At 46.8% G+C, this 23768-nt stretch overlaps 1 protein-coding gene across 1 annotated transcript in view; it reads left to right on the top strand.

Moving 5' to 3' along the window:
- PLOD3 (procollagen-lysine,2-oxoglutarate 5-dioxygenase 3) overlaps nucleotides 1-23768 on the top strand; it is a 65550-nt gene that overhangs the window by 18443 nt on the left and 23339 nt on the right. The window contains exons 2-9 of the mRNA XM_087714169.1: nucleotides 4725-4816; nucleotides 6322-6458; nucleotides 7636-7799; nucleotides 11060-11172; nucleotides 16441-16504; nucleotides 20506-20603; nucleotides 21895-21996; nucleotides 22461-22592. Coding sequence (XP_087570295.1) covers nucleotides 4725-4816; nucleotides 6322-6458; nucleotides 7636-7799; nucleotides 11060-11172; nucleotides 16441-16504; nucleotides 20506-20603; nucleotides 21895-21996; nucleotides 22461-22592 — 902 coding nt within the window. The remainder of the gene's footprint in view (nucleotides 1-4724; nucleotides 4817-6321; nucleotides 6459-7635; nucleotides 7800-11059; nucleotides 11173-16440; nucleotides 16505-20505; nucleotides 20604-21894; nucleotides 21997-22460; nucleotides 22593-23768) is intronic.

The following is a 23768-nucleotide window of genomic DNA, read 5'->3' on the forward strand; positions in this document are numbered from 1 at the left end:
CAGTCACAGACCTTATCTGGCTTGGAGAGCTGCCAGGCCGAGATCAGCAAAACTTGGCAAGGAGTCTCGGAGAGTCACAAACCAATGAAGCGAACTAATTGTCTCCTGCAAACTCCACTCCCCTTTAGCTCCTCTTTTATTTCCTCTGGGAGGGGCCATTCATCGTCCACCTGTGGCCTTACTCCCAAGTTGACCCTTGTTCTTTAGCTGTTCCCTTCGTCTGGCACCTCTGCGCATGCGCACACTGGGAACAGGCTCCTGCTGTTCCTCTGCCTGACTGATGTCTGACTCCGAAGGCAGCTGATAACTGGCATAGTTATACTGCAGGAATACTGCATTCAGTTTTGGTCACCACGATGTAGAAAAGATGTGGAGACTCTGGAAAGAGTGCAGAGAAGAGCAACAAAGATGATGAGGGGACTGGAGGCTAAAACATATGAAGAACTGTTGCAGGAACTGGATATGTCTAGTTTAATAGAAAGTAGGACTAGGGGAGACATGATAGCAGTGTTCCAATATCTCAGGGGCTGCCACAAAGAAGAGGGAGTCAAACTATTCTCCAAGGCACCTGAGGGTAGAACAAGAAGCAATGGGTGGAAACTAATCAAGGAGAGAAGCAACTTAGAACTGAGGAGAAATTTCCTGACAGTTAGAACAATGAATCAGTGGGACAGAAGTTGCCTCCAGAAGTATTGAATGCCCCAACACTGGAAGTCTTTAAGATGTTGGATAGCCATTTTGTCTGAAACAGTATAGGGTTTCCTGCCTAGGCAGGGGGTTGGACTAGAAGACCTCCAAGGTCCCTTCCAACTCTGCTATTGTATTGTATTGTATAATTGTTATTCTTCTTTACGTTTATCATTCCTATACATTTATTATTTCATTTAATAGGTTATAATATACAGTTTGGGTTGCTTTATTCACTATCCCCTCCTCCTTATTTTCCCGTTCTTTTCTCCCTCCCTCCCTTCTCTCCTTTCTTCCTCCTCTCCTTTCCCTTCCTTCTTCCCTTACCTTTCTCCTATTCCTATTCTTCCCCTTCCTACCCTCTCTTCTTCTCTTCCTCTCCCTTTCATCCTCCTCTCCTTACTTCTTTCTTCTTTCCCCTATCTTCCTTTCCTTCTCTCCTCCTCTCTCTCTCCTATTATTGTAGGTGTCTCTTTCAGGTCTCTGTTTATGTTTCCTTGGGATGATATTTCCACAAACCCAAGTATAATTTAATATCATTTCTTATTCCCTTACCTTCGCTAATCTATCCTAACTATATTCTCCCCCCCCCATTTTATGTCTCGTTCTTGTATATATACCCTACATATTTAATATTTTCTTTTCTGTTTTCCCATTCTTCCTCTCCTTTCCACTTAATGGTGCATCCGCTGGGTTCTATATCTTCCTACTTTCTTTTCAAGTTTCCTCTCTCTGCCCAATCATAAAATCTTCCCCTTGGTTTTTTTTCTCATTTTAATAGCCCTCTGCCAGCAAAAACAGAGCTCGGGAGGGGGGAAAGGGGGACGGGTGGTCCTTGGCTATTTCCAGGTTCGCTCCCGGGCTAGAGCTAAGCACCCCATGGGCTGGATCTGGCCCCTGGGCCTTGAGTTTGACACCCTCTCTGCGGGCACGTGAGCCGTCGCCTAGCTCAGCTCCACTGTACCCCCCCTTGCTGGCCAGCTGATTTTTGGGTCTCTGCTGCGCATGGGCAGGTGAATATGGGAGATACGCCCCATGCGCCAGAGGTGGGGGGGCACGCCCCGTTTGTGCTCCCAGGAGGCTGTGGGGAGGCCTGGTTGGCCCAAAACAGGGCACAAGGGGGGTGTTTAGGGTTAGTGCCCCCCCGTGACCCATTTTTGCTCCAAGGAGGCTGCAGTGAGGCCTACTAGACCCTACTAGGCCCAAAATGGAGCATGGGGGGGGGGGCTTCCTTGCGCACATGTACGAGGGCGAGGGGAAGCATGGGGGTTGTGTACGCATGCGTGTGGGGTCGTGTACACATGCGACAGGGCCTAGGGCGGGTCACGTGCGTAGTGCATTATGGGTCTGGGTGCTTTGGGCACATGACGACGAAAAGATTAGCCCTCACTGGTCTAACACAACCATTCTCACCTGATGTTCTCTGTTAAACTAGGATCCCTTGAGTTAGCCTTGAGAGCCTAGGTGGCGCAGTGGTTAAATGCAGCACTGCAGGCTACTGCTAGATCAGCAGTTCAGCGGTTCAAATCTCACCGGCTCAGGGTTGACTCAGCCTTCCATCCTTCCGAGGGGGTAAAATGAGGACCCAGATTGTTGGGGGCAATATGCTGACTCTCTGTAAACCGCTTAGAGAGGGCTGAAACCCCTATGAAGCGGTATATAAGTCTACTGCTATTGCTATTGCTATTACGATTGGAAAAAAAAAACTTTTTTTCCTTAAAGAAGAATTATTTCATTATGTAAAGCTGACACTCAGCCTGGTGGGAGGTTTTTTTTTTGCATGCGAGCTGCTAAGCTGCCAGCCTGGCACATTGTTATTATTGTACATTACATAAGGATGTCGAAGATGAACAGTGAATTGCATTGTGCAAAGGGTTTGCACTTTGTGTGTTGTTTTTATGTGATATCCTGCAACCTGAACATTATTTGAAAGGTGCCTCGGGCGGGGGGGGGAGGGAAAAGATTGAAAAACGTTTGAAATTATCTATTATAATCGGTCAGCCGAAAGTTTCTATGAGAATCAAGTCCATTGTTTATTCAATATTGTAAAATACGTGACCTATCACACATTATATACCCAGAGGGGGAAAAAAATAGTTAACAGGTTAAACAACAATAAAGTTTGGAGCACAACATTTCTTTTTTCTTTTTCTTTTTTGACTTTTAAACTTTTATTTTATTCCAAAGATTAAAATACAAAATACAAAAGGAAAGAGAATTGAACAAAAACAAAACTAGATAAGAACATTACATCGTCTTCATCCCCATATTTTAATGACCCCATAATCCCTTGCGGGGTGGAGCAGCTGAATGGAGCTAGCAGAGTGTTTAATAATGGCCGGATGCCCTTCCTGTTGCCAATGCGGAGTTTTGTTCAGCCGATATATTCTCATTGTGCCCAGAGAGAGAAATATCTGTCTCTACCTAGGATTGAACTCACAGCCCCCTGATTGTGTTGGAAGACATATCCATCTGGTTCAGTTCCAAGCTGGGAGAAAGGCACTGGAGACAAAATGGAGGCTGATTGAAAATATGGTTTAATGATGAAGCAGAATCACCAAGTACATGTGATTCTGGGTAGCTGACCACATGGAGTTGAGAGTGATACCTTCTCTTGGGCTTGGCACTTGAGCTTCCTGTTTCTGTGCAAAAGCATGTATTCTATTGGCTGTTGTCAGACTCCCATAGGACCATGTAGGGATCATAGCTTGTTCTATAGGCAAAGTACCAATCCTAGGTGTTTGAGCTCCCAGGTTTGGTTGAGGTGTGCTGGGGAGTGGTGCAACTGCATTCAGAGGCAGAGACAGAGCTGAGGCCGTCTGGCAGTGATCAGGTGCCTACAGAGCTAAACAGCAGTGAGGCAGAGGAATAGCTAGAGCCTGTTCCCTGTGTGCGCATGGGCAGAGGTGCCAGAAAAAAAGAACAACTCAGAAATCAGGGTAGACTTGGGAGTAAAGTCACAGGTGGAAGGTGATTGGCCCCTCCCATGGGACATAAAAGAGGAGCGAAAGGGGAGGGGGCTTTTGCAGGAAACAATTCCTTCGTTCGGTCATTGGATTCGTTTCAGGAGTGTGAAGATCTGTCCGTGAATCTCAGAGACTCTGTGCCCGGTCTTTCCTTGCGCAGCACCTCATTTGGAAAATATTTACATGGCAGCTTTCCAAGATAGATAAGGTCTGTAGTCATAAATATTCCTTTGAAACACTGTTTGCTGAATGTGAATGAGAGGAATTCACATTCTTTTAATAAAAGAGGTTTTGTTGGGACCAGGACTCTGCCTCATGCTTTTTGGGGAAGTCTAAATCAGAATAATGGGATTAAGACATGACCCTCCCGGACATTATAGGATTATCCAGCAGCAGGGCTCACCACATGGCACAACCCCTTGGGGACATTGCCTCACCCTCCAAGCTTCAACCAAACCTGGGAGCTGAGACAAAGTTAGCTATGACCCTGGCATAGCCCCATGGGAGTCTGACAGCAACCAATAGAATACATGCCTTTGCCACAGGAACAGGAAGCTCAAGGGCAAGATCCAAGAGGGTATAAATAACCCTTACTCTCCACTCCATGTGGTCAGCTGCCTAGAATCACACATGCTTCACCATTAAACCATCTTTTTAATCAACTTCCATGTTTCCACTGTCTTTCTCCCCGCGTGGAACTGATGGATATTTCTTCCAACACAAAGTACAGGACGTTGAGTGAATCTGAGCCCAGAGACTGAGGAATCTGGCTCATAAGGTTGGAAGGACGAGAGCACTTTTGAATTTCTCCTGTTCACGTTGAGTTCAACTTCAGCGTTTTCAAGTAATTTGACTCTTCAGATAATGGAGACAAAGCAATTAAGCAATTTACCTTAGCTTCCTGCACACTAAGTAGAGAAGCGTTTGAAATATTTGGGGAATTTTTCTGAACCTGCCCTCTGGATAGAAAAAGAAATGAATAGATCTAAAAACAATGCTTTGATTTTCCCCCTCTTATTTTCTCAATTTGAATTCCCTTGTCTAATTCTTATGTTGTCCTGTGGTTTGCAGGGAAGCTCCTGGTCCTGACGGCTGCCACGGAGACAACAGAGGGCTACCGGCGCTTTCTACGGACCACAAAATATTTCAATTACACTGTCAAGGTGTGTACTTTCTATATTGAAAAAAAGAGAGAAGAGAAGGGCGGGAACATCGCCAAATAGAAGGGTTAATCTGAGCTCTCCTTTTGCTGCCTTTTTGTAAAATTATAGGCTACTTTTGGAGAACAGGTCAAAGAAAGCTAGCCTAAGGATCCACAGTGGCTGAGAATTCTGGGAGTTGTCGATCCGAAACATTTAGGCCAGGGGTGAAATTCAGTAGGTTCTGACAGGTTCTGGAGAACCGGTAGCGGAAATTTTGAGTAGTTTGGAGAACCGGCAAATTCCACTTCTGGCTGGCCCCGCCCCCATCTACTCTCTGCCTCCTGAGTCCCAGCTGATTGGGAGGAAATGGGGATTTTGCAGTATCCTTCCCTTGCCATGCCCACCAAGCCACACCCACAGAACCGGTAGTAAAAAAAATTGAATTTCACCACTGATCTAGGCCCGTGATGGTGAACCTATGGCACGTCTCTGCGGGCTCGCGAGCCATTGCTTAGCTCAGCTCCATCGCACATGTGTGCGCGCCTCCCATCGGCCAGCTGATTTTTGTATCTCTGCCATGCATGGGTAGGGGGGCGAGGCGCATGCACAGGAGTAGGGTGCATGCATAGGGGGCAGGGAGTCACGTGTGTATGCGGAGAGTGGTGGCTGCAGTGCTTCCCCCTCTCTGCCCCATGGCCCATTTTTGCTTCCAGAAGCTGAAGGAAGGCCTACTAGGCCCAAAATGGGGCATGGGGAAGCGCGGGGGGTTGCATGCCCATTCACAGGGGAGCGGGGGAGCGCAGAGGGTATCGCGCGCACATTGCATTGCTATCAGCATGCGACGACCAAAAGCATAGCCATCACTGATATAGGCCACCTCCAGCCCAGAATGGTTGGTAGATGGGTGGAAACGCCAGCATTTTACTGGCCATGTCCCTGGGCAAGAGCATCTAAATTTCAAACTAGAAGAACAAGATTTTTTTAAAAAAATAAAAATAAAATGCTTTCTAACAGAATTGGGACCTCGGTGGTCCTCCAGTCCAACCTCTTGCTCAAACAGGAGACCCTATGCTATTCAGACAAATGGTTGTCCAGTCTCTTAAAAATCTCCAATGTTGGAGAACCCACAATTTCTGAAAGGAAGTCATTCCACTACCTAATTGTTTTCACTGTCAGGACATTTTTCGTTAGTTTTAGGTTGCTTCCCTCCTTGTTTAGTTTCCATCCATTGCTTCTTGTTCAATCTTCAGCTGCTCTGGAGTATAGGTTGACCCCCCTCTTCCTTGTGATAGCCCCTGCCCAGTTGTGGTATTCAGCCGGTTCGGATTGGTTCGAGCGAACTGGTAGTGGTGACTCGCCCCGGCTCTAAGCCACCTCATTTAGCTACGTTTTCTAAGCCACGCACATGCGTGCAAGCCGCGCACGCTCACAGTTTCGGTGCGCAGCAAACCGGTGGTAATATTATATGAAACCCACCTCAGCCCCTCCCTCACCTGTCTCAACAGTTATCCTAATGTTTCTCCAAGACTTTAGGACTCGGTGAAGAGTGGAAAGGAGGTGATGTTGCCCGGACAGTCGGCGGAGGTCAGAAGGTCCGCTGGCTGAAGGCTGAAATGAAGAAATATGCAAATGAAGAGGATCTTATTGTCATGTTTGTGGACAGGTAAGGCTGATCAATCTTAGGCTGAATCCATACGAGCCGAATGTGCAAAGTGAAATTTTCCTGTTGGCCAAATCTGGCTCAAGGTTCTGACTCAAGACAGAAGATCATTTAAAAGCAATTTATTAGTATACTCTGATAAAAAGGGGTCTCCCTCTGAAAAAGAGGAACCCGTAAAGGTGGCTTTACTTTTATAGGAAGCACAATAAAGAACCTCAAAGTAACAGTTGATTGTGTCAGGATAATGGTTTAAGAGCTGACTAGCTGCTACGATGATGTAATACTAGGAATGAGTCAGCAGGATTTTGGGGCTGATATCACTTTAAGAGCCTGTAATAAGAAGAGGCCCTGTTGGGGCATATCTCTTTGTGTGTGCCTCCGTGCTGTAATTGCTGATTGCTGTTTATTTAAAGTATGTGTATGTATATATTCTTTGTAGATAAAACCACTATTTCAATACAAACCTCTGTTTACTGTATTTGCTCCTGGGTTGTCTCACATAGTCACACTGTGCGCACTCTGACAGATTGGTTTAGAATTAACCATCTCCCTAGTTACAACACCAGAATTAAAACCTCCAGTATTATGTGAGCACAGCCACAGAAAAGAACATCATATTTTGAATAAAAGTATTGAATGCTCTCCTGCCAGTCCTGGTTTCTAAGAGAGAGGCTTTTCTTAAAGGTTACGGCTTATTGTGTCAAATTAGTAGCAGTACATAAAAAAGCAAATTTAAAACACAAGAAAACCCACGTTGGTTAGCCAGTGGAACAGTACTACAAATTGCAAGTATTGCAAGTATTACAAAGTCTATCCTGTGTGGCCCACAAGCCACAGCCCATAAGTTGAAGCTGGCTTAGAGTGGGTTCTCCATCTGCCTAACCCAGGGGTTGGCAACCTGCAGCTCTGGAGCTGCATGTGGCTCTTTCATTCCTCTGCTGCGGCTCCCTGTTGCCAGAGGAGAAAGGACTCTGTGCTAGGAGGAGACTCTATGGTGAGGGAACCGGACTTCCGATCGGCTCCAGAATTGAACAGGAGGCTTCTGGTTAGGACCTTTGTGGTTGTTTGAGTGTTTAAAGTTGCCGATCCCTGGCCTATCCCAACCATTCCCATGGTTTCTAGAAAGGAACCATTGCTTCAAGCACTAACTCAGAATGTGTCTTCTCCTTTCCACCCCTAGCTATGATGTGCTCCTGGCTGGAAGTCCGATTGAACTTCTTTGGAAGTTCCTGCAGTTTAAGAGCAACCTGGTCTTCTCAGCAGAAATTTTCTGCTGGCCGGAGTGGTCCCTGGCTGAGAAGTACCCACCGGTCACCTTTGGAAAGCGCTTCTTAAACTCTGGAGGTAAAGAGGGTTAGGAGGGGGCCGTAGGGTGAGGGTGGAATCAGGGCAGCTCCCAATTTCATGCAAGGGAGACCCTTGTTTGTGTGCCAATACGGATGTTGGGGGATTTCAGTTCTGTGTGATAACCCAGGGCCAGGCACAGAGGCAATACAGTCCGCTGATAGTTCAAAACGCCCCTTTATTGCTCCCATGTTTATGACAAGTCCCCAGACACACACACACACACACACACACAGACACAGAGAAAGAAAGAGAGAGAGAGAGAGAGAGAGAGAGAGAGAGAGAGGGAGGGAGGGAGGGAGGGAGGGAGGGAGGGAGGGAGAGAGAGAGAGAGAGAGAGAGCGCCTCTGGCTGCAAATAGTCCAGAAAAAGTCTGTTAGCACCAGTGGTGGGTTTCAAAAATTGTTTGAACCTACTCTGTGGGTGTGGCCTCCTTTGTGGGAGTGGCTTGCCGCCCATGTGACCTGATGGGAGTGGCTTGCCGCCCATGTGACCGGATATGAAGATGGCGACGACACTTGTCAGAACCACCTTAAATTACCTCACACACAGTACTGACATGCATAAGAATATGATGTACCCTTATTTTTTAAAAGGCATCTTTGGTTTGCGTTAAAACAACTTCAACACACGGAATGTTCTGATTGCACTACAAACGCAGTAGTCATCCTTGCCTTTCACAGAGGCACTGAGTTTTATAAATATGAGCGTGATAGTGTAGAATAATCATATCCAAGGACCAGTGGTGGGTTTCAAAAAATTCTGGAACCTCTTCTGTAGGTGTGGCCTGCTTTCCGGGTCCACTGGTGGAACCTCTTCTAACCGGTTCGGTAGATTTGACGAACCGGTTCTCCCGAATAGGTGCGAACTGGTAGGAACCCACCTCTGGTTAGCACTACGACTGCAAAGCAAGAAGTCCAGCGGGGCAAGGGAATAAGTCAATGAGTCCAGGAAGCAAAGGAAATAGTCCGGGAAGCAAGGAGTAAGGCAGGAAGTGCAACAAACTCCAAATATCAGCAACGGTACACAGAACTCCACGAATTCAGCGTTTGTTCCCGACAAACACCCCTCCCTGCAGCATCTCCTTACGTCTCAGTCCCCAGGTGTGCCTTGGGGAGGGGGGGTGTTCACCTCCCGAGTCGTCGGGTCGACCTGCACTGTATCTGCCTCCTCTCCACTCTCTGTGCTTGGGGACCCGGAGGGGGCGGTCCTTCGGCATCACTTGAGCTCTGTCGCTATTCATCGCCACTGCCTGCTCTCTCTCGGTCGTTCTGCCTCTGTTCCCCCCACTGGAAAATCATCCCGAGGCCGAGGCTGCCTCGTCCTGCTCTTCCTCGCATTCTTTTGAAGCCAATGAGGCCGCCCCACTCAACCTCTGTCCGCCCCAGCTCCAGCCCGTCCCCCTCCACGGATTCAGACTCCGACGGAGGACATGACATTCTGGGACCGAAGGACCCATTTTGAAATAATACAAGGAGTCCTCAACTTATGACCACAGTGGAGCCAAAAGTTCCATTGCTAAGCGAGACGGTGGTTAAGTGAATTTTTGCCACATTTTACGACCTTTCTTGCCACACTTGTTAAATGAATCACTGCGGTTGTTAAGTTAGTAACAGGGTTGTTAAGTGAAGCTGGATTTCTCATGGACTCTTGCTTGTCAGACGGTCGCAAAAAGGGATTGCATGACCCTCGGACATTGCAACCGTCATTAAATCCACGCCAGTGTATTTGCCCAGCATCCAAATTTTGATCATGGGACTGCTTCAACAGTCACTAGTGGGGGGAAATGGTCGTAAGTCATTTTTTTCAGTGCCGTTGTAATTTTGAACAGTCACTGAGCGAATGGTTGTAAATCAAGGACTACCTGTATCAGCAAGAACTTGGGGAAACTGTATAGGTAGAACTGTTGGCCATAGCTATGGAATTCTAGCAGAGGGTACAGCAATAGAAACCATAGTTTGATTTCTGCAGTTTACTTACTACCAGTAGTCCTCATTTAGCAACTGCCTCATTTAGCAACCATTCAGAGTTGCAAGGGCTATGAAGCAGTAATCTTCGCGTTTATAACTTTTGCAGAACCTGTAAAAACAAAGGAAAGCTGAAATCAGATTGTAAGGACAGTTACGGTTTCACATAGCAACTGTTTCGTTTAACGACTTTAATGAAGCGCCATTCCCAATTGCAGTCACAAAATGAGGACTACCTATAAATCAAAATCAAAGGAAATGTTTGGGCGTGAACCAGCTTCTTGGAAGGTTCCTTCTGTGTTTCTTATCATTCCTGCCATTGTTTTTCATTTTTTTAAATAGTATTTTATTTTATTGGGTGCCATACATTCTAATACAAATAAAACTAGTAGAATTAATCATAGTTATTACATTCAACCCACTTATATATTTCTAATAGTAATGCACATTTATATTAAGTAATCATCTATCATTATTTAATTCCATGTTTTCTCTATTTTATTGCTTTTATTTTATTATGTAAAAGTGTATACACTCATATTCCCCCTTTCTCTTATTTCTATCTCTTCTTCTAACTTTTAATCATGTCACCCTTTTATTAAAAGATGTTTTTTTCTATCCTACCTAACTTTTAATCATGTCACCTACCTAAAAAAGAAAGGAAAGGAGAGGGAAAAAGAAAATCAAATCAGAACAAGAAGAAGAAAGAAAAACCATCCCTCTATCGTCTCTTGCCTGCTTTAGTACTTTAATTGCTGTGCTTTTTTTGACTTGCCTCCCATATTCCCATTGTTTTTCAAGATGAAGCCAGCCGTTCACCCTTTGGATTCTTGCAAGATTGTACAGGCAGCCATATGTTCTAGAAACTTGTACTCACTGTTCTTTTTTAAGCAGAGGTTCTCAGCATACCAAATTGTGCGTCTGCAGTGCCAGATTACGGGAAGGTATAGCAATCCAGCGTGGGTAGACAATACTGAATGCCCTGATTTTCTCTGGCGTGTATCAAAAAAGACCATTTTTCTGTCTTGGCTTGTTACGGAGAGGATAATCCCCATCTTGATAAATCACAAGTAAATTCTAGATCAGGTGAAATGGCTAAAAAAGCACCTGATGATTTAATGAGCTGGCAGTTTTTGTGAGCTAAATTCCAATCTTTTCCCAACTTAGAAGGGTAATATTTTTATAAGCACTTTTTAAAGAGTTTTTTTAAAAAAATGTTTACAAGTTTCTAGTCCTTAACATTACTACCCAGTTATGCAGCATCTCCAAACACATTGCATTTCTGCTTTCCAGGATTCATTGGCTATGCCCCCGTGATCAACCGCATTGTCCAGCTGTGGAAGTACAAGGATGATGACGATGACCAGTTGTTTTACACACGCATTTACCTGGATCCTGCCTTGCGTGTGAGTGCTGGGAGAAACTCCCTTTGTGGGTTTTGTAGTCACTTCTATACAGTTACAGCCTGCCTATGTTAAAAAAAATATTGGGGCTTCATTTCCCAGTCACTAAAATGGCTTATGCAACTCCGACATCACTTCCCCAACAGTGCTGTTCCCACAGAGGGCTTTACTGCATCCATGTAGGGGGTGGAGCTGGCTTAAAATTGTCCCAGTCTTGCGTAAAGTTCAGACAAATCCGATCAGTTTCTCTCTTTTTCTAACTGCTAACTGCTAAGTCTAACTGCTATTTTTCATCTCTCACCTCCAGCACATTGAATAGAAGAGAAAGAATGGCTGGGGGGAAAAGGGACCACTCTAGGATGGAACTCGTTGCCAAAGCAATGTAGATCACCCTGCCCAGATTTTGGTCAATTGAAGGGACTGATCCATGTTTATTCCTGATACTCTCGCCCGCAGTCCGGCGGAGACACTGGTTGCGGCCTGGAACTTGGCAGCGGCGAAGTCTCTTAACCGGATTGCGCCTCTACGGCCGCTCCGAGGCAGTGGATCCCAGAGGGCTCCTTGGTTTACTGAGGATCTCCGGGAGAGGAAGCGCCAAAGGAGACGCCTAGAGCACTTATGGAGGTCCAGTAAATCCGAATCGAGCCGAGCACTTTTAACAACCTGCACCAGAGAATACATTCGAGCAATTAGGATGGCTAAGAGAACACACATTGCCTCTCTGGTTGCGTCTGCCGAGTCGTGCCCAGCCGCCCTGTTTAGGATAACCCGTTCCCTCCTAAATAGGAGGGATATGGGTGATCCGCTGCAGGGCAGGGCTGAGGATTACGTCCAATTCCTCGCAGACAAGGTTGCTCGGTTCCGGGCGGACCTGGACTCCAATTCTGCAGAACCAGCCGAGGCACTAAGGGATAATCTGGTAACCCATCGCTGGATTGAGTTTCAAGCCATTACCCCTGAGGATGTGGACAAGGCGATGAGAGCTGTAGGTGCCTCCACATGTGTGCTGGACCCGTGCCCCTCCTGGCTGGTTGTAAACAGCAGAGAGGTGACACGAGGCTGGATCCAGGCGGTTGTTACTGCCTCTCTACGGGAGGGGGTCTTTCCCCCCGCTTTAAAGGCGGTGGTGGTGAGACCCCTCCTGAAGAAACCATCCTTGGTTCCAGCTGTTTTAAATAACTACCGTCCGGTTTCCAACCTCCCCTTTGTGGGGAAGGTTGTTGAGAAGGTGGTGGCCTTTCAGCTCCAGCAGTCCTTGGAGGAAGCCAACTATCTCGATCCATTCCAGTCAGGCTTCAGACCCGGCTGCAGCACAGAAACCGCTTTGGTCGCGTTGACCGATGATCTCTGGAGAGCCAGGGATGGAGGCCACGCCTCCATCCTGGTGCTCCTTGACCTCTCGGCGGCTTTCGATACCATCGACCATGGTATCCTTCTGCGACGACTGCGGGAGGTGGGGGTGGGAGGCGCTGTTTTACAGTGGTTCTCCTCTTACCTCTCGGACAGGTCGCAGTCGGTGTTAGTCGGGGGGCAGAGATCGACCCCTAGGCCCCTAACGTATGGGGTGCCGCAGGGTTCGGTCCTGTCCCCCCTTCTTTTCAACATCTACATGAAACCGCTGGGTGAGATCATTCGACGGCACGGGATAAAATACCACCAGTATGCGGATGATACACAGTTGTATCTGTCCGCCTCGTGCCAACTCAACGAAGCGATGGATGTGATGAGCCAGGGTCTTGAGGCTGTTAAAGACTGGATGGGGGTCAACAAACTTGTGCTCAATCCAGAAAAGACCGAGTGGCTGCTGTGTTTCCCTCCTGCGAATTGGCCAAGTGTTCCATCTCTCAGGCTGGGGGGTCAAATTGTACGCCCCTCAGACAGGGTTCACAACTTGGGAGTCCTCCTGGACCCACAGCTGACTTTCGAACATCATTTGTCAGCTGTGACCAGGGGGGCATTTGCCCAGGTTCGCCTGGTGCACCAGTTGCGTCCCTACCTGAACCGGGAGGCCCTCACAACAGTCACTCGTGCCCTTGTGACCTCTAGGCTGGAATACTGCAATGTGCTCTACATGGGGCTGCCCTTGAAGAGCATTCGGCAACTTCAGCTAGTCCAGAATGCGGCCGCGCGAGCGATCGTGGGTGCACCTTGGTTCACCCACGTAACACCTATCCTCCGCGAGCTGCACTGGCTACCTGTTGATCTCCGGGTGCGATTCAAGGTGCTACTTATCACCTACAAAGCCCTCCATGGTAGTGGACCTGGGTACTTGAGAGACCGCCTACTGCCAATTACCTCCACTAGACCGATACGATCGCATAGATTAGGCCTCCTCCGAATTCCATCATCTAGCCAGTGTAGACTGGCAACTACCCGGAGGAGAGCCTTCTCGGTGGCTGCTCCGACCCTCTGGAACGAACTCCCCATGGAGATTCGGACCCTCACCACCCTCCAGTCCTTCCGCGCCGCCCTAAAGATCTGGCTGTCCCGGCTGGCCTGGGGTTAAGACTCTAACCCCACTCGAATTTGTGTGGCTGTTGTGTTTTTTTTTAATATGTTGTATTGTCTGTATGTTGGAAATTGTTTGTCCTCCCCCCCCCCCTTTTTTGAACTGTGAGCCGCCCTGAGTCCCCCCCGGGAAAAGGCCGGCATACAAATAAAGGGAAAATGAAAAAAATGAAATACTGTTGGCTTCCTGGCCTATTTTGGGGGGGGGGGGGGGGGGGAAGAAGCTAGTGACGTCATGAAGCCTTGCCAGTAATCTGGCATATGAGGAGTCATGGGATGTCCAGTTCCTGCTAGAGAGGTCGGGAAGGGAACTCAGTTGCTTAGCAACCACTCACAATTATGATGGCAGGAAATGGGTATCCCATTAATCCTCATATGCCAGATTGCTGGCAAGGCTTCATGACTTCACTAGCTTCTTCCCCATTGGCCAGGAAGGCAACAGTAAACATGACTCAGCCTTTGCAGTTGATCAGAATGTGGGCAGGGTGACCTGTATTGCTTTGGCAATGAGTTCCATCCTAGAGCGGCCTCTTTTCCCCCGCCACTCTTTCTCTTCTACTCATTATATTGGAGGTTAGAGATGAAAAGGTCTTAAGTGCAGACTCAGTTCTGAAATTTCAATGAATACCCTCATCTCGCAGTCACGTGACCAGATTTTAGGAATTTTAGTGGCTGTTTGCAAGATCCCATAGTCACATGACCATATTTTAACAGCATTTTCGGACGGGGGGGGGGGGGACTGGCATCTATTTTTAGCAAAATTTGTCCACAACGAACAATTGGTTCCCTTAACAACTGCAGTGTTCACTTAACAACTGCCAAAAGAAAAAAAAAAGGTTGTAAAATCAGGTTGGTCATAGGGGTGACCTGCTTTATAACCGTCATGATTTAGGGCCATAATGGACGAGCCTGTCATCATGGTTGTAAGTTGAAGCCTTCCTGTATTCCCCAAACTGATGCTTTTGACCCAGTTAATGGAAGGAATTTTGCCTGGAGTAGGAGTTATCTGTTGTAAGTCTGTTATGGGAGCAGGACCAACCTCCAAAACCCCGAAAAGCATGTCATTTTGTGCAACCTGTGATAGCAGAATCTAAAATACGTTGCAAAAGTCAAGTTACATAGTGACAAAGGGGATGAGTTGCTAAACAGAGTTTAGGTTATATGCAGTCCCACTTTTGAAGGAGCATGTCAGAATGTGCACAGTGGGACTACTATTTTGAGAAAACCTCAAAAGCAAATTACAGTACAAAGAGGTTTTGTCTTTCACACAGTGGTTTATTTACAAGGCGTGCGCAACCACACACACATATATATATTGCATTTTTTGCTGATAAATAAATGAAGGGAGACTAGTATAGATCCATTTCAAACAATTTAGCTCTCATCAGCTAGCCATACCCTTACTGGGATTTGAACTTGGGCTATTTTATATGTCAGGCAGTTATAATAACCTCTAAGCCACAAGCTCTCCTCCTTTATCAGCTGAGCCAGGGGAATGATTAGATGTTTTGTCAAGGCACCTGGTATGCCCAAATATGGGAGGGAGCATACTGTACGTATACACACACACACACACACACACACACACACACAGAGAGAGAGAGAGAGACAGCAAAACCAGGCAATCAGTCAATCTTCAACTATAACACAGAAGCACAGACGGAGAGAGAAACCGCCCTCACAGGGCCTCTCTTATATAGACAGCCTCTTAAAGGGATAACCCTGCTGACTCATTCTCATTGCACCATCTTGGTTTACAGCTTTATAGCTGCTGGTCAGCTATTATTAAATCATCATTACCTTAATAGAGCATCTCTAGCCAGGAAGAATTTTACAAAATGCCAACAACTGACTCTGAATCTGCAACTCACCAACGTTGCTAAGCTCCATGTCTATGGAGATTCTCAGTCATCCAGGTCATGGTTGCCTCAAAGGGGCTTTTTCAAGAGGCAGTTGGCTTCTCATCCAAGAATCTTCTTCAGCTCTGACTGGATGGTGAGGAAGGGAAGGGTGGCGCAGTGGCTAAGACGCTTGTCAATCAGAAAAGTCGGGCAGTTTGGTGGTTCAAATCCCTAGTGTCACGTAACGGAGGGAGTTCCCACTACTTGTCCCAGCTTCTGCCAACCTAGCAGTTTGAAAGCCTGTAAAAATGCAAGTAGAAAAATAGGGCCCACCTTTAGTGGGAAGGTCACAGCGTTCCGTGCGCCTTTGGAGTTTAGCCATGCCGGCCACATGACCATGGAGACGTCTTCAGAAAGAACTAGCTCTTCGGCTTTGAAACGGAGATAAGCACTGTCCCCTAGAGTCGGAAATGACTAGCACGAATGTACGAGGGGAACCTTTACCTTTAGTATCTCCAGGGGTGGGATCCTACTGGTTTAACAAGAAGTTCTCTGTGCGTATGTGCGCAGTTTACAGAGAAACCACCTTCCGCATTACTGCTGGGGAAGAAAACAGGTAAGGTGCAGCAATCCACTCGTCTGTGCCTATCAGCTGGGCTTCAGAGAAGGGAATATAGGTGAGTATAATGGTCTTACTCAAAGTAAGAGCGAACCAGTTGATAGTCGGAGCTATTGGTTCGCTCGAACAGGTAGAATCCCACCCCTGATTATCTCCTAGGTTGCTAAGCTACAATTCAGTGTCCCTTCCCAAGGCTTGATTTGTAACTTGACTATGGGAGGGGTTTGTAGAAGGATTAGAAGAACGATGTATTGTGTAATGAAAGGTTACTGTGATCTTAGTTCCTACCTGTTGTGTTTCTAGGAAAAATACGGGATCACCTTGGATCACACGTCCAAAATCTTCCAGAACCTGAATGGGGCCATTGGTAAGTACCGTATTTTTCGGAGTATAAGACGCTCTGAAGTATAAGACACACCTAGCTTTTGGGGAGGAAAACGGGGGGGGGGGGGAAATCTGCCTCTGCCTCCCAGCAATTTGCCTCCTTGCAACAAACAGCAAAGAGTACAGATGATATACACTGTAGTGTTATGTTTCAGACGATACTTGTACAGATGCTGATGTGCTTTCTGGAAGTATAGTTATTCTCTCTTATTTAAAAGAATAGCACTTTTTAAAACAATAGCACTGGGCTTCTCAGATCAAGCATTTATTTTAAAATGCTTCTTCATTTTGTTGTCTAGAATAATAATAAAGCAGTCTTTAAAAAATAAGTCTAATATTTTGAACATTCTATAGGCATTTATAGTTGTCGACTTACCTCCTTGCAGCAAACAGCCTGATTAGCACAAGGGGGAAAAAAATCTGCCTCTGCCTCCCAGCAATTAGAAAAAAGCAAGTTTCACTTTCAATTTCTCCCGACCATCACCTGTTTAAGGCTGCTGGGATTGCTTATTGAAACCTCCGGAAGCCCCCGTTTGCTGTAAAGAGGTGAATTGCTGGGAGGCAGAGGCCAAAGGGGTGGGGCTACATTCAGTGTATAAGACGCACCCAAATTTTCACCTTCTTTTAGGGGAGAAAAGGTGCATCTTATACTCCGAAAAATCTGGTAAGTGGGGCTCCCAATGAGGAGAATCAGCAAAAATAGGTCTGGCAGAGGAAAAAATGACTTGCAGGAGCAGGAAGGGAGCAGAGGGTCTTTGGGAAATTTTGTAACCTGGAGATCTCAAAATACAAGACAAACACCAGTGGAGTTGAAAACTCAATTGGAGCAGAATGAAGGAGACCAGGCGTGTCCGGACAATTTAACGAAGCAACTATTCTAATGGCACAAGGCAATTATCAACATGGTGTATCAGTGGTGGGTTGCAGGCGGTACGCCTGGTACGGGCGTACCGGAGCCTGCCCGGAGCACTGGATAGCCTTCCGATATGATGCATCGGAGGGCCCATCCACCCGTCCAAGCTCCTTACTGGTCTTTTAAGTCTTCGACACTTCCGCGGACGGCGCATACAGCACCTACGCAACCCTCCACTGAGCAGCTGGAGTGTTCCAGAGGCTCACAGAAGCAGTAAGATGCATGCAGACGTCCATGTGGACGCCGCCGGGCCTGCTCCAACCGTACTGGTTGGAACGGGATGCGGAACCCACCACTGTGGTGTATGTGCCAACAACATCACAATGCGCATAACCAAAAAGGCGTTGGTGTGGTTTGTTGCTTGTTTTTATCATTTGTGCACAGATGTACACCACGGACACCTCTGGTTAAGGCTATTATGATTTAATTGGGCTTGAAGAATGTCCACTACGGATAACAGCAAGTATACACCTGGTAGATTCAGAATGCCAGAACTGGGCACCATGAAGCCGTAATGGCAAACCTATAACACGCGTGCCACAGGTGGCACGTAGAGCACTCCCTGTGGACACACAAGCCACTGCCCAAGCCATTGCGCATAGATCCACTGCGCATGGGCACGCGCCTCCCGCCGGCCACCTGATTTTCGGGTCTGCCACGCATGGGCAGGGGGGGTCACGGGCTGGGGGTGTGTGGGGAGTGCGGGGTTTGTTGTGCCACAGTCCCTCTCCGCAGCCTGGTTTTGGTCCCAGGAGGCTGCAGGGAGACCTGCTAGGCCAAAAATGGCACGCAAGGGGAGAGTGGTGGCATCCCCCCCCCTCCGCGGGCCGTTTTTGCTCCCAAGGGGCTGCAGGGAAGCCTACTAGGCACAAAACGTGGCGGGGGTGGCGCATGCATGCGTGGGGTGTGAAGTGGCAGCGTGGCGGGAGCATGTACATGCGCAGGGGTGGGGCGTGCAGTAGGCTGTCACGCACTCATTACATTATGGATGCGTTGATGTGTGCACGCACGCTGTCACATGTGAATGCGCTTTGATCAAAAGGTTAGCCATCACTGCCACAGCGAATGAGAGTCAATACTTCTGTTGTCTTTGTCTTGCTGTACCATGTAAATTAGAAAAACTTAACGCAATGAATCCATTTCTCTCATCATCATCATTTTATTTTTTTGACATTTAACATTTGACATTTATTACGATTTATAGGCCGCCCTTCTCCCTGAGGGGACTCAGGGCGGCTTACAATCACGGGAACGGGGTGCAATAATACAAGACAAACAGTGAGTAAACAAGATAGATAATAAAACACCAACTTGCATTCAACAGTCAACACTCGTGCGGGTAATTTAAAAACTTATCCCCAGGCCTGCTGGGAGAGCCAGGTCTTAAGGGCCGTGCGGAAGGTCTGGATGGTGGTGAGGGTACGAATCTCAACGGGGAGATCGTTCCACAGGGTTGGAGCTGCAACAGAAAAGGCTCTCCTCCGTGTAGTCGCCAGTCGACATTGACTGGCAGATGGAATCCGGAGGAGGCCCAATCTGTGCGATCTAATCGGTCGAAGGGAGGTAATCGGCAGAAGGCGGTCTCTCAAGTACCCAGATCCACTACCATGGAGTGCTTTAAAGGTGGTCATCAATACCCTGAAGCGCACCCGGAGATTGACAGGTAGCCAGTGCAGCTCGCGGAGGATGGGTGTAATGTGGGCGAACCGCGGTGCGCCCACTATCACTCGCGCGGCTGCATTCTGGACTAACTGCAGTCACCGGATGCACTTCAAGGGCAACCCCATGTAGAGCCCATTGCAGTATTCCAGCCTAGAGATCACAAGGGCTCGAGTGACTGTTGTGAGAGCCTCCCGGTTCAGGTAGGGCCGTAACTGGCGGACCAGGCGAACCTGGGCAAATGCCCCCCTGGTCACAGCCGAACAATTTTATTTAATTGTTATCTATGTTTTCCCCATCTATTTACTTTTTAAACAAATTTATATAACCGCCGAACTCACACCTGGTGACTCTGGGCAGCTTACAACATTAACACTACACAATCTAAAATCCCTAGTGCACATACATAAGATATATTCACCCTACATACAACAAACGACAATCAAACTAGCCACTTGTTCAACTCCATACCAACCTGGGTTCTCTGTTTATTTATTAAACAAAGTTACATAGCTGCCCAACTCACGCACAGTGGGCAGATATGTAATGCATAGCTGTATTACATACTGTATATTTAATAGTATATGTACGTACTATAATGCCATAGTATAGTATAGTAGAATAATATGAGCAGTGTGTAGCATAATAATGTGAGCCATTCTGGCGTAGTGATTAGAACGCAAATTCTTGTTCATCACGTTGATGTCATTATCTAACCATTTAATGAGCCGTGGTTTAGTGACCATTCAAAGTTTCTTCCTCCCAGAGGGGAGCAACAGAAACAAACCATAAAATGGGTATGTGGGGTCTCCAACAATGCTTCGAGCTCTAAGCACATAGCGCTTATAAGCAGTATCCTGAATAACAGGAATCGGGCTTCCTATAATCTTCTCCACTGTCCTCACCACTCTGTATGGACTTTCTATCCGAGGCACTGTTGCCACCAAAGCAAACAGTGATGCAGTTGAGGGCTATAAGAACCGTGGTGGCATGGTGGTTAGAGTGCAGTACTGCAGGCTACGTCTGCAGCCTGCAATTTGGCAGTTCGAATCACACCAGGCTCAAGGATGACTCAGCCTTCCATCCTTCCGAGGTTAGTGAAATGAGGATCCAGATTGTTGGGTGGGGGGGGGGGGAATGCTGACTCTGTAAACCATTTAGACAGGGCTATAAAGCACTGCAAAGCGGTATATAAGTCCGAGTGCTATTGCTATTTGCCCCATATCAGCAACCCTTCAAGGCGGGTTGGACAGAAAGCGAGTGACTGACCCAAAGGCAGCAGCTGGCTTTTGTGTTTAAAGGATGACCAGAAAACACACACACACACACACAAAATCTCCTGGTTTCTAGGCCGGCAACTTAACCACGTCACCAAACTGACTCATTTTTATTTTTCCTTCCCGGTTTTGCAGAAGAGGTTGTGCTGAAATTTGAACAGACCCGTGTGCGCGCCCGAAACGTTGCCTACGATACCCTTCCTGTGGTTATCCACGGCAATGGACCCACCAAGGTAACTTGCCCCTTTTACAATTTACATTTGCACAGTGTTTACTCAGACTTTGACGCCATGTTTGGTTGAAATTGTTCGAGGAATTCCAGAGTTATATTGGAACACACAGACACACACACAGCCATTTATATATTGCCAGTGAAATTTTAAACAAACAATTTAAAATGAGTGTGTCAATAGTTGTAGGGTAAAATACAAAAATTTGCTTCATAAATATGTAAGATAGAATCAAATGACATGAAATTATATTTCTGTATCACCCTGCAATCTACCCCAATCAGGCTCGCTTATGCCAATTTCAGTCGGACTATTTTAGTCAGAAATTGTGCTGTATTAAATGTCATTTTCAGATTCTGGCCACACATGACTTATATTGTTATATATATGTATAAAAGCCAAATACCACTCACTCATCACAAAATCTGCAGAACCGTAACGCTTACACACTTGAAATTTGGCACATACAGTATGTTCCTCTTGGTTTCTAGGTGCTCGTTAAGAAAGGGTTTTTCGAAATGACCATCAGATCATTAGTATTTCTTATACAGTAATTAACACACTCTGATGCGAAAAGCGTTAGACGTTCTACTCCTCCTTCTCACCCAAAAAGAACTCTGTTCCAACTGCCAGTTGCCTTATATTAACACACTCTGATACTAAGGAGTTAGACATTCTACTCCCTCTCCTCAGCTGAAAAGAACTCTGTTCCAACTGCCAGTTGCCTCACATTCTGTTACCTCAGTTCAAATTGGCAGACATTCCACTCCTTCACTCAGGAGTGGCCTGGGGCTCCTTACAGTACTAAACATCGATACCTCACCAAAATGTCTACACCTTCAGCTTATGGAACTGCTTTCGGACTCAAGGCGGTGGGAGTGATATTCTCTTATGTGTTTCAATCACTGACCACCAAAGAGCCAACAGATTGTAAACTAAATTCCTCCTGCATAGCCTGATCAAATAGTTTTGTCACAAAGCTCGGGTATCCAGCTAGTAATATATAATATATAGTAATATATGAGTCAGATCTTCTTCCTCTTCAGCCCATAGCTAAATGGCTGTGCATACTTGCCTACTTAGGAAGTTGGTATTGAGTTTCCACCTCTTCAAGGAGTGGGGAGCTAAACAAGACTTCTCTTTCTTCTGATAACAATTGTTCTCCAAAGATCTCAAATTCACTTCCTTCCTTGCTTGCTTGTTAAGAGCCCTAAAGCGGAATCCAGTTTCGGAGGTATCAGTGCAACTGAGCTTCATTCCATGTTTCACTGACTTTTTCCTTCTCTCCATGCAGCTACAGCTGAATTATTTGGGGAATTACATCCCCAATGCTTGGACATACGAGGGGGGCTGCGAAGTGTGCGATGATGACCTCCTGGATCTGTCGGACGTACCAGTGAGTCTCTGGGGGTATCCTGGTAGAGCTTGAAAGTAGGGGAGGAATATAACCCAAATGGGTTTTGGTCAGGGGTGGGATTCATTTACCTTCCCTACTGCTTCGCAAATGTGAGCGTGCACAGCCTTCCACGCATGTGCTTTTGGCGAAAAAAGGGCCTAATGGGATGCCGTAGAGCCAGGGTGAGTGGGCGGGGCCAACCGCGATTTCCGCTACCGGTTCGGGCAATCAGGTCCAAATCAGTAGAATACCACCACTAGTTTTGGTAAGGATCTTAGTCAGAGGTGTCCAACCTTGGAAACTTTTAAGACTTATGGACTTTGACTCCCAGAATTCTTCCGTCGGCCATGTTGGCTGAGGAATTCTGGGAGTTGAAGTCCACAAGTCTTAAAGTTGCCAAAGTTAGTCACCTCTGGTCTGAGCTTTGAGATATGTATCTCCTTTTTTCTGTCCTCCATTTCCAGGAAGAGTCATATCCACGAGTTCTGCTGGGTGTCTTTATTGAAAAGCCCGTACCATTCCTGCCTCAGTTTCTTCAGCGTCTTCTGACTTTGGATTACCCGTATTCTCACCTCAGCCTCTTCATTCACAACCACGTGAGTTGAGCCAATAAACAGCCCGCCTTGACCTTAGACCACAACTCCCATCAGTCCCTGGGCAAGTCAGCTGGGGAAGATGAGAGTGGTCATCCCACAAATCTAGAGGGCCATTATGTTATGGGGAACATCTGGGATTGCTCAACTTCCTCCTTGTGGCTTCCTTTATTTCAGTAATTTCCTTGCTACTGATTGCTTTTCTGCTGTGTGTCGCTGGAATGAGATACCCAGCTGGCCATGGTTTCTGTTGCAAAGGTTGTAACTCTGGATTCCCCGGGGGGCGGGGGCGAGCGGGAATGAATAGGGAACAGATGTTAGTTTTCCCCTCTCCCAGTTATACAGTTGAAATCTGCGGAGCTCTCCCCCCAAAAATGTTAAAAATGCACACTAAGCAAGCTTAGCGTACATATAATGAAGTACAGAAACATATTTCCAAAAGGGACAGGGGGAAAAAATTACCCTTCGCAAATCGAGATTCTCCGCAACAGCATAAATATAAAACAATTCAAATGAGTGCTATGAAATTTCAAGTAATCAAATATTTCTCGCTAGTAGAAAGGTCCCAGCTGTGTTCTGATCTAGGCTTCCCCAGCAGCACGAAGCTGAGTTCTCATTCTGATAAATCCCCTTTTATTTAAATTACACTGAATTCCTCTCCAGCAAAGTCCCGGTCCACGGTCTTTCAAGATGATTCACAATTACCAACCTTTATCAGGCTTGGAGAGGCCGATATCTTTCAGACGCCGAAATACTTGGCAAGAATGCAGGAATGAACTAACTAATTGTCTCCTGCAAACGCTCCTCTTCTTTCGCTCCTCTTTTATTCCCTATGGGAGGGACCATTCATTGTCCACCTGTGGCCTTACTCCCAAGCAATGTTCCCTCTAATTTTTTTTTTCAGTGTGCGCGGAAAAGTATAGTGTTTGAGCGGCATATTTTCATGCCTGAGCACCTGAATTTTTTTCACTGTGCGGAAGTGTGAGCCCGAGACGGCCCAGCCCTCCACTGCCCTGTTGCTCCCAAGCCCCTCCTGCAGGGGTTTCAGAATTCCACCTCACCGTATCACCGTGCGGGACCTTCGGGCTCCCCCTCCTTCCCCCTGCCCCGTCCCTGCATGTTCCATTCCACCCCCAGCCCCCTCGAATCATCTCAATAAGATGCAAACATGAAAGACAA

The sequence above is a fragment of the Thamnophis sirtalis genome, unplaced genomic scaffold (assembly GCF_051295495.1).
Source record: "Thamnophis sirtalis isolate CommonGarterSnake01/CBP01778 unplaced genomic scaffold, rThaSir2_p1.2 scaffold_4, whole genome shotgun sequence".
Taxonomy (NCBI): Eukaryota; Metazoa; Chordata; class Lepidosauria; order Squamata; family Natricidae; genus Thamnophis; species Thamnophis sirtalis.